A 15174-nucleotide genomic window follows, 5' to 3' on the forward strand; every position below is an offset into this window, starting at 1 on the left:
ATTATAAAACTCTAATATTAATATTACTATTTTATAATTTTAAATACAAAATTAAAATTTATATCAACCACATTTATCGTATATTATTATTTAATCAAATTTATGTATAATTATAATAATATAATAATATAATAATTATTAACTAATGAAATTTATATATAGTTATAATAATATAATTTTAAAATCATAATTTATAGGGGATTTCACCAGAAACCCATCTCTTCTCCTTGTTTATGAAACAGGAACCCATCTCTTTGCAACAGTTAGTTACAATTTCATCAAAATGTTTTGCATTCCACTTACTCTTGCTCTGCATACACTTATTTTCTTAAACATGTATGGATTTTAATGTTGTTTTTTATGGCAACCTGCTATGCAGCAAAGTAGCTTCACGGTCTATAAAAAGGAAAGGAAGGCGACAAATGTTGTTTTTATATGTAGTTACTAAGTTCTTGAAAACCACCATTTCTTCCCATATATGTAAGGTTTCATCTCATATTCGCCAATAACATGAGTTAGAAGATAATTTCAAATATGCTTTTATTATTCATTGAGAAAATTTATGTTGCTTGCAAGTGATTTGAGGAATAAGATGAGTTAGAAGATAATTTCAAATATGCTTTTATTATTTATTGAGAAAATTTATATTGGTTGCAAGTGATTTGAGGAACGCTTATGGAATAATTTTCGCCTTAATTCAATAAGATTTTCATTAAAAAAAACTTTTTGTATTTTAAATTTTGAAGTATTTTACGGATTTTAAAGTCCAGGTCATGTCAACTATTATTGTTGCACCTAACTTGAAATGAAAACCATATCTCTTTAAATAAAAACCATATCTTTTTAGCATAACAAAGATTCCATTTATAGGGATTGTATAGTGGATTCTTGATGCCCCATTAATTGATTATGAGATTTAGAGACAAAATATGGTTTATGATGATGTTATGTCATTTAAAATTCCTCTTACTTAATGTACATTTCCTTTAAATGTGCAAGGCTTTGAGTTTTATCAATAAACCCTACCACCTTCAAAATAGTCATTTTTTCCTTGTATTTGTCCCTTTGGCCTTCACAAGATAATCGCATGTCACAATTTTTCCCTCCCTCTTCGAATTCCTCACTAACATTCTAATATATGAGAATTGATGCCCAAAATATTAAAAAGGTCTTTTCATGAAATTCACTCTTAACAAGTTTTGTGATTTGTTGGAATTGTAACTGGTATATTAAACACACATAAATTATGCCCTTAACCCTTAGACATTTAAAATAATGAATAAATATAATATTAAATACACACATAAATGACATCCCTAACACTCACACACATGAAAATGAACATAAACAACACATTTAACCTACACAAATATATGACATACATAAGTGCCCCACCTTATGTCCATACACATAATAAACACACCTAGACAAGTAGACATGCAAGCAACACAAATTAATAATGCACATGCATAAGGGACATAGCTAAATAGATTGGTGGATTTCAAAACACTAACCTCAAATTACATTTAGGAACATTCTTTTGAATGTTATTGCTAAAATAAAAAAAATTGAAGTTTTGAAACTAGTTTGTAAAATCCGATTTCTTAAACTTTATTTATCATGATTTTTAGAAATAACTTTTGAAAATTCTCTTTAAAAATTTTAAAAATATTTTGAGACTATTTAATCAAAAATCATTGCTAAACTAAATCATTGCCAAAAAAAATTATTGCAGTGTAATTTCTTACACTAGAATAAAGTTGATGATAGTACAATCAACATTTCATCTCATCTTAAGTTATTGTTTGCTCAACTACTAAAACTTTGATATCATTGTCCGTGTTAATATCATGTTCACCTCCACCTACCTTTTATATTTTGACTTTTAGTAAAACAATAAAATACACTACTATTTTCCATACCCATAAATCAATCCAATGATATTCAAATACCGATCTTTGAAAATATTATTGGCTTAACTAGTTCTAATCATGAGATACGGTACTTTTCATGTTACTATACCTCCCATCATCTATATACCAAATTTTAATGCTTATATTGGTTACTTAAATCAATATGAAATCAGTGTAACTTGTAACCATTAGCATAGCGTAACAAACATACCTTCTAATTAATCAAGGAGCTAGTTCGATTGTTGGATGCCATTAGGGGTTAAATTTGATGCCCGACTCTTTTACACGTAAAATATTATCTATTTCAAAATTCACACGTTATTAGTCCCTGCCATCTGGCATCCCGCAGGGACTATAGTAACCGTTCGGAGGGCAGATAACATTAATTCGTAGGGTTTTTTAGTGGTATTATTAGTTATATTCTAAAGTTTGCAGTTGAACTTCTGTTGGCCATCTTATTTGGCCTCTTCCCGAGGCGGAAGAGGCCGGACCATAGGTTAAACTGGTACTTACTCACAATCAAACCCCCGTGACCGTGTGCGGTTTCGTTTTAATGCTGACATTAATTCCTTAATGTTTAATGTTAAGTGCGAATGGGATACATATGCTAAGTTGCTTGTTCTTTTGCAGGTGTCGGCCGTATGCTCAAGGTTTGCATGCGGGAGGTGTCCGCCTACCGGCTCGGCGTTTTTGTGCGATGAGATATTCAGATTCATTTGTTCCTGTTCCAAAGACTGCCATTAATCCCACCCACAAGCGTGCAGGAGATTTGCTACGTAACAGAGTCCCATGCTAAACGGAGAGAAGAGAGAGCACCTGCAGAGGCGATAGATCTTCTCTGAAGAATTCTCCAGTACTCACCGAGTCTTCGCTGCACTGCTGTAAGTTAGATACATTTGTACGTAGGTTGGTCTAGAGCTAAATTGCTAATTGATACATGTATCATGAGCACTTCCATATGTGCAACCCTCAAAAATTGAGTTCTTGTAGAGAATTTAATACTACCAAATTATTTATCAATTGCTACGAAATTGGAAAATAATCCATCCTCAATACTCTTGAATATTGAATCTTTGAAAATCCTTTTAGAAACTGCTTCCAATTTAAAGAACGATGCATTTTCAATACCTATAGAGATTGAAGTTTTGAAATCCACATGAAAAAAATTCTAAAACATCATAATACGATTTTTCATGATACTCTGTACTCTGAGATTTGAGGAAGACAGAGTTCTTCCAAACTCTTTAATTAATTACGCAACTCTTTGGGTAGTTTTCTGAACTCAACAACATTTTACTCTACAGTAATTCATGTTTATATCCATGAGCAATTTATATGCCTTTCGCTCCTCCTCTGCGAAGCTCCTTTGTTTTTCCAATAGCCTATTCATTTTAACATGCTCTTCCTCAAACTAATGCCCCAATTCTGCCATAGAGGAACTATGGTACTCCATGCTTCGTAACTGCCTCTGAAATGGCCTTGAAAGCCCTTCCACAGATATGACGAAAAAGACATAGAAGAATACAAGATAGAAAGAGATTTCTCTGAGCAATTTATATGCCTTTCGCTCCTCCTCTGCGAAGCTCCTTTGTTTTTCCAATAGCCTATTCATTTTAACATGCTCTTCCTCAAACTAATGCCCCAATTCTGCCATAGAGGAACTATGGTACTCCATGCTTCGTAACTGCCTCTGAAATGTCCTTGAAAGCCCTTCCACAGATATGACGAAAAAGACATAGACGAATACAAGATAGAAAGAGAGTTCTCTGGTCCGAGCATCCGACCTTCCGGTAACCTAGCCCTCCTTAAGACAACGATTTGCTAAAGGGATACAAGCCATTATTACAATAAACTAGAGTTCTGATGCGATAAATGAAGGGCTCCTTCTCTATGGCCTTCTTCACATTCGAATTGAAATCGCAGAGCCATTTCTTTCTGATGGCAAAGAAATTATGCGTTTGTGGGTTTCTTCAATCCAGGAAGAGGATGGACTTGAGTAGTAGTATTCCACCAGCTACAGTGCCCGGGTTTCAGGGTTCAATCTCCCTGATCACAGCTGTTAACCTGATGCGACCTTAGGTGGCCTGCTGTATAGCTTGCATGTGTTATGCTAGGGAGATAGGTGTTAGGCACATGGCCGTCATGTAGGGCCCACAAGGTGGATAAAAGTTTCGACTTTCATTTTTATTTTTATTGACATCGGTTGATTTTCTTATTTTTATTTAAATTTGAAATTTGATGTTGCATTGTCGTTTCTTAGTTGAGAGCTGGTACAGTTGAGAGCTTACTTTTGTTGGCATGTTATGAATCTGTGAAGGGGCGGACAAGCGGAGGAGGATCCGGCCATAATATTGAGATACATGTAAGTATATTTTCAGGGTTTGCTAAGGGGGATTGTAAGAGGGATGATGCCTTCGTGCTGGTGCTCTAATGGCAGTGCTATCTTATCTGGAATTTTTCATTAGCTTTTGTTTATATAGGAAAATTTAATCTTATGTTTGAGTCTGCTCTTGGAATGCACTAGAGGGTAGCATTGTCCACTGCTGCAAACATTTGCAAGAAGATTCCATCTGATGCAGCGGAATTTGTAATGGATGCTGTGCCAATATTGACAAATCTTCTTCAATTTCATGACTCAAAGGTAATCTATTTTTTGCATATTCTCCTTTCATATTTAACGTAGGAGTGCGTTTATAAAGATGGCATAGCATTAAATTTATATTTGTTTGTGTTCTGTGTTCAATTTTTATTGATCCTTTGAATGTTTACCTTGAAGTACATTTCCTCCTCTGGCCAATGATAAATATTTGTTACACAGGTGGTCGAAGATGCATATATTTGTTTGACTCGGATTGTAGAATCTTTTGCCTCTTCTTCTGAGAAATTAGATGAACTCTGTAATCATGGCTTGGTTACACAAGCAGCAAGACTTATATCTGTCGGTACTTCTGGAAGTGGCCAGTCATCTCTTAGTACATCCACATATACGGTATCAACATAAGTGACTTATTTGTTAAAAAAATTGGAAGGTTCTGTTATAACTTATTGCATGGTCTCATATTATCAATTGGCTTGCAGGGTTTGATTAGGATTCTATCTAAATTTGCTGGCGGATCTGCTTTAGCTGCCAAGGCACTTCTTGATCTCAATATAAGCGGCATTGTTAGAGATATTCTCACTGGCACTAGAGGGTAGCATTGTCCACTGCTGCAAACATTTGCAAGAAGATTCCATCTGATGCAGCGGAATTTGTAATGGATGCTGTGCCAATATTGACAAATCTTCTTCAATTTCATGACTCAAAGGTAATCTATTTTTTGCATATTCTCCTTTCATATTTAACGTAGGAGTGCGTTTATAAAGATGTTTGTTTGTGTTCTGTGTTCAATTTTTAATGATCCTTTGAATGTTTACCTTGAAGTACATTTCCTCCTCTGGCCAATGATAAATATTTGTTACGCAGGTGGTCGAAGATGCATGTATTTGTTTGACTCGGATTGTAGAATCTTTTGCCTCTTCTTCTGAGAAATTAGATGAACTCTGTAATCATGGCTTGGTTACACAAGCAGCAAGACTTATATCTGTCGGTACTTCTGGAAGTGGCCAGTCATCTCTTAGTACATCCACATATACGGTATCAACATAAGTGACTTATTTGTTAAAAAAATTGGAAGGTTCTGTTATAACTTATTGCATGGTCTCATATTATCAATTGGCTTGCAGGGTTTGATTAGGATTCTATCTAAATTTGCTGGTGGATCTGCTTTAGCTGCCAAGGCACTTCTTGATCTCAATATAAGCACCATTGTTAGAGATATTCTCACTGGTTCTAGCTTGGTGCCAGGCATGTCAGGTTCCCTTGCTCTGGACAGACCCACTGATTAGGTACTTAAAATATTATCGTTCATCTGACTGTTATTCGTGCTGTGTTAAAAAGTTGAGACACATATTGACTATCCGATCTGAAACCACACGTGAATAGATTTTGCTTGAATGGTACTAGACAAATAAAATAAAATAGACATTTATCTGTATTGGAGAGTCAGGGAGTTTCATTTAGAATATTCCCATTATTGTTTTTCAAATTCTATGTTATTTCGACTTTTTAACTTCATGTGCTAGACAAATTATAAAGAAAATGCATATGCCATTGCTGTGGAACTCTAGTTTTTCTGTAGCAAAACTGAAGTAGTTATATCTTTCTATATGAACATGCATGCACCTGCCCCTCTGTCCAATAGCCTTCTTCTTTGTAGGAGAGTTCTATTGATTGCAAATCTCGTGTAGTGTCTTATTTCCAGGCATTTTGCTTTTGGTCTTTGTTAGTAGCTATGTAGTTACAAGAATGGCTGAGGCTGGAGTTTACCGGAAAATCTTTTGTTGGCAGAGAGTTCTAGGGATTGCAAATCTCTTGCAGTGACTTGTGTCCAAGTCCAAGCCTTTTGCATGTTTTGCATTTTGTGTTTTTTCATCTGCTGTCCAGGGTAGTGACAAATGCCCAAAAAATTGTTTCTTGTGGCTTGGATTGTAGGTGTGTGTTACCTGGCATAAAACTAGTCATGACTAACGAAATTGTCACAATTCAACCGGGAGAACTTACGTTTCTCTGTAAGTGAATAGCAAAGCTGTTGCAATTTTTAGTTCGAATGTCAGTCTATGCATGTTTTGCATTTTGTGTTTTTTCATCTGCTGTCCAGGGTAGTGACAAAACTGTAGCATTCCTATTGACCGAAATCAATCCAGAGCTATCCTTTAAACCTGATCTGAAGGTGTACAGTAGGGTTGCAAAGGGTTAGCTTCATTTCAACTGCCAGGTCCAACATACCTCAAATGGTGCACAACTGTCAATGGTGGCTTGTGGATCAAAGACTTTTAACATTTGTAGATGCTTGTGCTATGTATCTAGACTTGTCTATCAATCAACAACTACAACATTTCCCAAAATTTATTATTGATGAAATACATACTGTTAGGATTTTTATGCCACATATCCCACAATGGGGTGCAGGTGCAACCAAAATTCTCTTTTCCCATACATCATTTGAGCATAACTCATAAGCAGTGATGTGACTGTACAATAGGGATCTGTTGTTTTATTACAAGTTACTAATGCTACACCTCTGCCCAAACCCTAATAAGGTTACAACGAACTTCTGAGGGTACAAGAATTCCTCCTATGGCCAAACTTGGTCCTAGCAAACAGAAATAAATGCCATTGCCTTACAGTAGGGTTGCAAAGGGTTAGCTTCATTTCAACATTTCATAGATTATTGTGGTAATGCCAGAATTGTTCATGTGACACATATACACATGTTCTGTCTCTTACTGATGGCCATACTCTTGTCTATCAATCAACAACTACAACATTTCCCAAAATTTATTATTGATGAAATACATACTGTTAGGATTTTTATGCCACATATCCCACAATGGGGTGCAGGTGCAACCAAAATTCTCTTTTCCCATACATCATTTGAGCATAACTCATAAGCAGTGATGTGACTGTACAATAGGGATTTGTTGTTTTATTACAAGTTACTAATGCTACACCTCTGCCCAAACCCTAATAAGGTTACAACGAACTTGTGAGGGTACAAGAATTCCTCTTATGGCCAAACTTGGTCCTAGCAAACAGAAATAAATGCCATTGCCTTACAGTATGGTTGCAAAGGGTTAGCTTCGTTTCAACATTTCATAGATTATTGTGGTAATGCCAGAATTGTTCATGTGACACATATACACATGTTCTGTATCTTACTGATGGCCATACTCCGTTTTAAAAGCAGAGATCATTCTTCATAATACATAAACTCACGAACTACTTTGAGTTTTGATAATGAAGTTAATAGTCACCCAACATTTATCCCTCAACACTACTAGTGAAAGATAAACTTGGAATTAGCCTAAAATTTGCTTCTATTTCATGGAATCTTTATGGTAACTTCAATATGGCTAATGTTAAAGAAGAGCTTGGCAATCTTCCTACAGGATGGCATATTCATTACAAATCAACTTGGCAAGCTAGAATTGTATGAATCAAATAGTGTTGGAAGGTTAATTATCGTTAAGGCCAGTATACCTTACCCAACTTCAGGCTTAACAAAGATACAACCCTTAATTCGATATTGTCATGCCTGTAGGAGAGTGCTTTCGAATGGTAGGCTAATAAAGCTAGTCAACATCAAATAATGTACAACAAAGGTTTTGCTCTTTATTAACAGGCTTTCGAATGGTAGGCTAATAAAGCTAGTCAACATCAAATAATGTACAACAAAGGTTTTTCTCTTTATTAACAGGTTTCCGACTTGAAGTTCCAACGACACTTTATGAATGAAATCACCAAATATGGTTATAAAATAGAAGAGCTTTAGTTCACAGAGAAAACAAAATGGGAAAACATCCATTTTTATCTCAAAGCAAAAACAAAAACAACACAGAGCCCTTCCCTCAACAGAATTTGTGACAACAACAAATGGTTCCAAAACGTAAATAAGGTGACCCGTCATACTTTGACCTCACAATCCACGATTCCACCCTAGCATGAATGAAGATGACTAATTCCGAGGTGTCAACTCTGTGATTGCACCTTAACTGCTCACTGAGCATAAATAGTGCAATTAGCATCATTGTGAATAGATGAGATGAATGTATCTTTTATTTAACACCCAATAGTTTCACGGCAGTGTTCAATCAATTGGTTATACGCTTAATCCATTCCTCCAGTATTGGAATTGCAACAATTAAATCCAATTTCATGTTCGTGAGCCTCTTCTTGGCATCGAAGGGCAGTTATGGTCACACATTGTTACAGGGAACAAACTGAGTTTAAAAATGTCACAATTCAGAATCTGAAAGCACAAAAATACTTTCATCACTATTTCTTACAGTCAATCAGATTTTAACTCCACCTTATCAGATGTCATCTCTCAATGAACTAGACATGTAGAAACTGCTTTTCAGAATTACCCTGTGTCTGCGGTGCCTAATCTCAACACTTGTATTTAAATTTTGTGGACTGGTTTTCTGTTTAGGTACAGGAGACAACAACTGTACACTGTGGTTTCTATAGTGAACGTGGAGGCTTTGATATTGATCTTGAAGATAAAAGATTTATGAACAATTTTAAAGCTGTTGTGTCAACATTTATAACTCTCAAGTTATTCTGATTTGCTATTAAATCAGAGTAGTTCTGATTTAAGTGGATGAAATTCAGGTGTGCTATGTAGCATTCTGGGATGAAATCACATTGTTGGAACAAGAAGCAGAAGGAAAGAAACTTGGTGAGAGACTGAATGGTAAAATTCCAAAGGTCAGTCACAAGGTTTGCTGTTAAAATTTTTGTATTTATTCCATATTCGGGGTTTAATCTTGTTGAGATCATAAGAGGACAATGGATCTATTTTGATCTCTTCAACAAACGCTAATCCAGTTATCAAACAAGCAGATTTATAACACCACTTAATATAGATGAGAATAAGGATGTTCATATACCATTTCTCCATCCAACATAAGATACTTTTATTCATGTCCAACAAATGACCGCTAAAGTAAGTCAATGGGACTGCCGTGTCATTGTTGTTCGCAATCTGCCTTTCAGTGATCAGAGACTGAATGGTAAAATTATTGTATTTCTTCTATATTCTGGTTTTATTTTTTTTGATATTATAGGAGGACAGTGGATCTATAGTGATCTCTTCAACAAAACCCATGACCAAGGGAGCAATCCAGGCTTTGATGCTTACGAAGCCAATATCCCCTGCCAACTCTATGGCTTCCAGATCAAACCCCATGAACAAGGGAGCAATCCAGGCCCATAGCTGCTACAGCACCAACACTTCCATTAACCAAGGGAAACATTCTCAATTACTCCAAGCTTGTTCAAGAAGTACACCAACTTCATCCAGGGACAGAGAGAATGTCAACAGCTCAACCATAGAAATACGTAGGAGTCTCACTGCTCTGTTTCCACACACATTTATTATCATGATTGTACTTGATTAAATAATCCTGAAGCTACCCTGCTTCTCAACTTGCTATTATTGTATCGTGCACATGGCAATTTGTTTGGTAAGAAGTTACATGTTGAAAGCTGTTGCACAAGCATTGTGTCTTTTCCAGCTTTACATTGTTGAACATTTGGAGTTTCCGTCCGAACAGGCCAGTGATAGTCCTGTTAGAAGTGTGCTCTATGCTGTTCCAAGAGAGACAAGAAAGTTTCAAGGTTATAAGCTGCCTCCAGATACCAGATATTTCTGAGATTTTTGTGGGGGCCCAAATGTTTGAACTTTGGCCAAATATTGCTTTTGATTCAACAGTATGTTACGTGAACAATTTGTTCCGTATGCTTGGCTGGATGCATGACACTTTAACTGATTGTGAGTCTGATGTTCTAAACTGTTACATGGTTTGTCATATGCATAACTAAATACACTTACAATTTTTTTGCGGTGCCTAATCTCAACACTTGTATTTAAATTTTGTGGACTGGTTTTCTGTTTAGGTACAGGAGACAACAACTGTACACTGTGGTTTCTATAGTGAACGTGGAGGCTTTGATATTGATCTTGAAGATAAAAGATTTATGAACAATTGTAAAGCTGTTGTGTCAACCTGCACATTTGGTGGAGGAGATGATCTTTACCAACCTATTGGCATGTTACAAACATCATTAAAAAAGGTTTGTATTTATAACTCTCAAGTTATTCTGATTTGCTATTAAATCAGAGTAGTTATGATTTAAGTGGATGAAATTCAAGTGTGCTATGTAGCATTTTGCGATGAAATCACATTGTTGGAACAAGAAGCCTTTCTAAGCTACCCTGGGCACCTAATTTCGCATTTACTACTGCCGCCACATCCATCATTCCATATGCCATTTGCTCCCCATGTCAGATCGATATGCCCATCATTAAATACTGGCCTGATCCAATCTGATCTTCAAGATTATTTCTGCACTTAGATATTGACATAGATGCTCCCCATGTCAGATCGATATGCCCATCATTAAATACTGGCCTGATCCAATCTGATCTTCAAGATTATTTCTGCACTTAGATATTGACATAGATCTCCTGTCGCACCCAATCTACCACCAAGATTGCCCGATGTCAGATACATCACTTCTGCCGCCAAATACATCATTCCACATGCCATTCGCTCCCCATGTCTTATCGACCACTTCATTGCACCTCAAGTATTTTAGCTCCATTCACACTTAAAACCACCTTACAAACACATTGAACTTTTGTATAAATTGGCCTCCTCTGCACCTGGATATTCACATACACCTCCCCGCTTCACATAACATGGAATCCATTAGCATAAGCCAACTTACTGAACTCACAGCATTGTTTCTCTTAGCACTTATTCTCATGACTCTTCTGATTATTGACATCGCAAAAGTCGAAAGACAAAGAAAAAAGAAACCAAAAAAAAATTAACATCTCTTTTGCATTATCTTACGCATTGTCTTATTTCCCCGCTTCCTTCTCTATTACAGATGTACAACGCAGGCTTCAAATATGCATTTGGGTCCGCCATGGCGTTGCACCTCGCATTTTTTATGCGTCTATCGTCTCTGCTCGACTGCAATGTGAAATAGTTTTGTCATTAAGGCTTTGCCTACCTTTTGCTCTTAGCTCTTTTTATTAAGCCGTGTTGTGAATTAATCTGAAAAACAAAGAAAAGCAACTCGATGCAGCAAAAATCAATGTCAGTTTGCTATCACTGAAACAATATATTCATTTGTGAGTTAGAATCTCTTTTGCATTATCTTACGCATTGTCTTATTTCCCCGCTTCCTTCTCTGTTACAGGTGTACAACGCAGGCTTCAAATATGCATTTGGGTCCGCCATGGCGCTGCACCTCGCATTTTTTATGCGTCTATCGTCTCTGCTCGACTGCAATGTGAAATAGTTTTGTCATTAAGGCTTTGCCTACCTTTTGCTCTTAGCTATTTTTATTAAGCCCTGTTGTGAATTAATCTGAAAAACAAAGAAAAGCAACTCGATGCAGCAAAAATCAAGTCAGTTTGCTATCATTGAAACAATATATTCATTTGTCATGGCTTTGGGTTATGATCTAATTGTCAAATGTTAGCAAGTTTAAATTTGCTCTTAGCTCTTACTACCACTTCTTAAAAACTGAAGCCTACGACATCCCATGTCCAAAGAATGCTTACCATGTATGATTTATATCTCTGATACAGGTGTACAACGGATGCTTCAAATATGCATTTGGGTACGCCATCACCGGCTCTGCTCAACTGCAGACAGCATGTATCTCTCGGCCTACAGTCAATGTCCGTGTCCTAATAACTTCATAAGTTAGATAAGAACTTGAATCAGATCGACTGCAGTGTGTAATAGTTTTGTCATTAAGGCTTTTGCCTACCTTTTGCTCTTAGGAAAGCAACTCGATGCAGCAAAAATCAATGTCAATTTGCTATCTCTGATTTCAACGATGCTTTTGTTAATGGGTGACACTTCTGGTATACAGAAGCTGCATTTTGCTTCTTAAAAACTCAGTTCCTTCCAATACTCTAAAAGTTTCACTTTCGGATGCACAGTATAAAATTTCTTAGCAGTAGCATCACTTGGTGCAAGTGTGGCATAACTGAACTTATAAATTTGCTATCTCTGATTTCAACGATGCTGTATACAGAAGCTGCATTTTGCTTCTTAAAAACTCAGTTCATTGTTTTATGCCATTGACTATATATTGATATGTGTTTTCCTCTACTTTGTAGTGCGTAATAGACAGGCTCAACTTGCTTCTTAAAAACTCAGTTCATTGTTTTATGCCATTGACTATATATTGATATGTGTTTTCCTCTACTTTGTAGTGCGTAATAGACAGGCTCAACTTCACGCAGGGACTCGCTGCGTCGCAGCTCCCCTTGTTTTGTTAATAATTTTTAAAAACGTGATAGCCATATTAAAAAATGAAAAGTTTTGATATATGTATATATTTATATATATACGCAAGTTGGCAGAAATAACGCGGTTAAAATTTAAAGGTGAGTATGAATCATGATTAATACCTTTTTTAATGATTCTTGGATCCGAATGGCATGTAATGTTGTAAATGTTATCGTTTACGGCTTACAGGTTGAAGCCATAAATCTCAATGTCATAGAAATTAATCGGATTGGTGACCTCCCAGATACCTATTGCCCAATTATGTTATGGTTATTTGCTTGGCTTCCAACTTGCAATTTATTGCTTGATGTGAATTCCAATCAACTGCAAGTTATTGCTTGATCTAAATTCTCGTGAGGAGCAGGGGCATACGCAGAACACTGTAGAATCCAAAAATTTGAAGGCTATGGAACTTGGAACTCAACAAACCACTCGCAGTGTACAGAACTTGGAACTCAACAAACCACTCATAGTGTCGCATAGTCTAACCATGAAGAGTTTTCAAGAATAAATAGCCAATAAGTAATAGCCTATACCTTGTTTTTCAGATTCTGATTATTTTGTTTCAAAATCATTAGTTGACACAATGGTTCTCCCTTGCTTTGTTGAGTGTGTAAGAATAAAATGGTTACAGGTGAAAATTAATTAATGCATAAGGGAAAACAGTGTCTGTGTCACCATAGCACTGTTTATCTGTATAAAAACCTTGTTGTCTTATTTTCTCGTATTTTCCTTGTCTTATTTCTCCATCTCTCTGGTTGTTTTCAGTGAGTCAATCAACCACTCACAGGACCGAGTCTGTCTCATTCCTCTGTAGAGCTTGGCAGGCCTTGCAATACTCAGTTTTGAATCATTTTTTACAAAAAAAAATTATGGGTTGAGCTCTTGCCCCAAGTAAATTTCTGATAAAGATAAATCCCTCAATTATTTTAGCAGCTGCTACCAATAATGGTAGGCTAGATACCCCATACTTGCTATGAATAATAGCTTTGGGCCAAGATGAGCATATCTTTCAGATATTTAATTAAAAAAAAACTTGTTGATTCCCATGTAAGAACAAAATGAACACCCACTATGAGGACTCCCATGTATGCCTTTTAATTTATAAACTATGAGGTAAATGGCCGCCTCCCATTGGATATGATTATAGTGAGGGTAATAACCTTAGATCTTTCTTTCCAAACATGTAATGTTTAAGCTATAAGTTGGTAAGAAAGACGATTTATGAATTTTATGTTATTAAAATTAAACATTAAACATTAAATTTTCTTACATAGATGTTATTTGTTTATAGCAAAACACACCATTCTAATGGGTTATATTGCATTAGATTTGCATTGATGTGTGAGTGCCATGATTCCAAGAACCTCTGGTTTAATATCTTTTCTAAAACTCAATAAAATTCTGAAATATAATTTTTTTTTGTGATGTAGTTAAGCGGAATCAATAATAAGTAATGGTCGAGTCCAAAGCCTATAGAATTGAAATAAATTTAATATTTTTTGTAACTTTAGAAAGACTAAACTTATTAGAACAGAATAGCTCCACTAAGGAAACTCACTCATTTTTTAACTAAAATTCTACAAACAGCCAAAAACAAAACTTTCCTACAGCAAATGTGAAAACACACAGAAAGATAGAAATTCGCACAGAAAGATAGAAAAAATGAGTGCTTGCAATAAATCAACTTTCATTTCAATTTCTTTAAAAATGTACCAATTCCTTCCCTTTTGCATGCCTACCATGATTTATTACCAAAAAATAAAGTAGCAACAAAGGAAGCTACTAAGGAAACTAACTCATTTTTTTATTAAAATTATACAAACATCCAAAAACAAAAATTCCCTGCAGCCACTGTGAAAACACAAAGATAGAAAAACAAGTGCTTACAATAAGTCAACTTTCCTTTCAATTTCTTTAAAAATTTACCATTTCCTTCGCTTTTGCATGGCTACCATGATTTATTACCAAAAAATAAAGTAGCAGCAACCTATCCATAAAGGAAGCTACTACATTTCGATAAAGGAAGCTACTACATTTCGATAGACTGATTTCATTTCTGGCATTGCCATTTTCCTGGCTTCATGCTCCTGTTTGCCCTATTTTATCTTCTCCTTTTTCTTTATTTTAATTGTTTTCAGTGCATGTTTTGTTCAGATTTTTTTTGCCTTTTTATCGTCTTAACTATGATTGTATTGTATATTTTATGTTTGGGTGTATTTTTGAGTGCACTCAATTTTGTTTCTCAAATGTTATTTTCTTGATTTCATATCCATGATCATCATTGGACATATTGTTGTTACAAGAAAGTTAAATTGGTACATATCTTCTCTTTCCTTTA

At 35.6% G+C, this 15174-nt stretch overlaps 2 protein-coding genes across 2 annotated transcripts; both read left to right on the forward strand.

The window, feature by feature from the left end:
- Positions 1-2691: 2691 nt before the first annotated feature.
- On the forward strand, positions 2692-6501 carry LOC149240140 (E3 ubiquitin-protein ligase UPL3-like). The gene is made up of 7 exons (XM_089367265.1): positions 2692-2794; positions 4231-4275; positions 4438-4554; positions 4732-4902; positions 4992-5218; positions 5377-5547; positions 5637-6501. Exons 3-5 carry the CDS (start codon positions 4504-4506, stop codon positions 5106-5108), a joined length of 339 nt encoding a protein of 112 aa, XP_089223391.1. The 5' UTR covers positions 2692-2794; positions 4231-4275; positions 4438-4503; the 3' UTR covers positions 5109-5218; positions 5377-5547; positions 5637-6501.
- On the forward strand, positions 5168-12647 carry LOC149240141 (uncharacterized). The gene is made up of 7 exons (XM_089370072.1): positions 5168-5218; positions 5377-5547; positions 5637-5750; positions 8945-9043; positions 9127-9222; positions 10414-10590; positions 12122-12647. The coding sequence occupies exons 1-7, from the start codon at positions 5168-5170 to the stop codon at positions 12236-12238; spliced, it is 825 nt and encodes a 274-aa protein (XP_089226198.1). The 3' UTR covers positions 12239-12647.
- Positions 12648-15174: the final 2527 nt, after the last annotated feature.

This window comes from Pinus tabuliformis, chromosome 8, assembly GCF_031772625.1.
Source record: "Pinus tabuliformis cultivar Carrire ecotype Pingquan chromosome 8, CPIR1, whole genome shotgun sequence".
Classification (NCBI taxonomy): Eukaryota; Viridiplantae; Streptophyta; class Pinopsida; order Pinales; family Pinaceae; genus Pinus; species Pinus tabuliformis.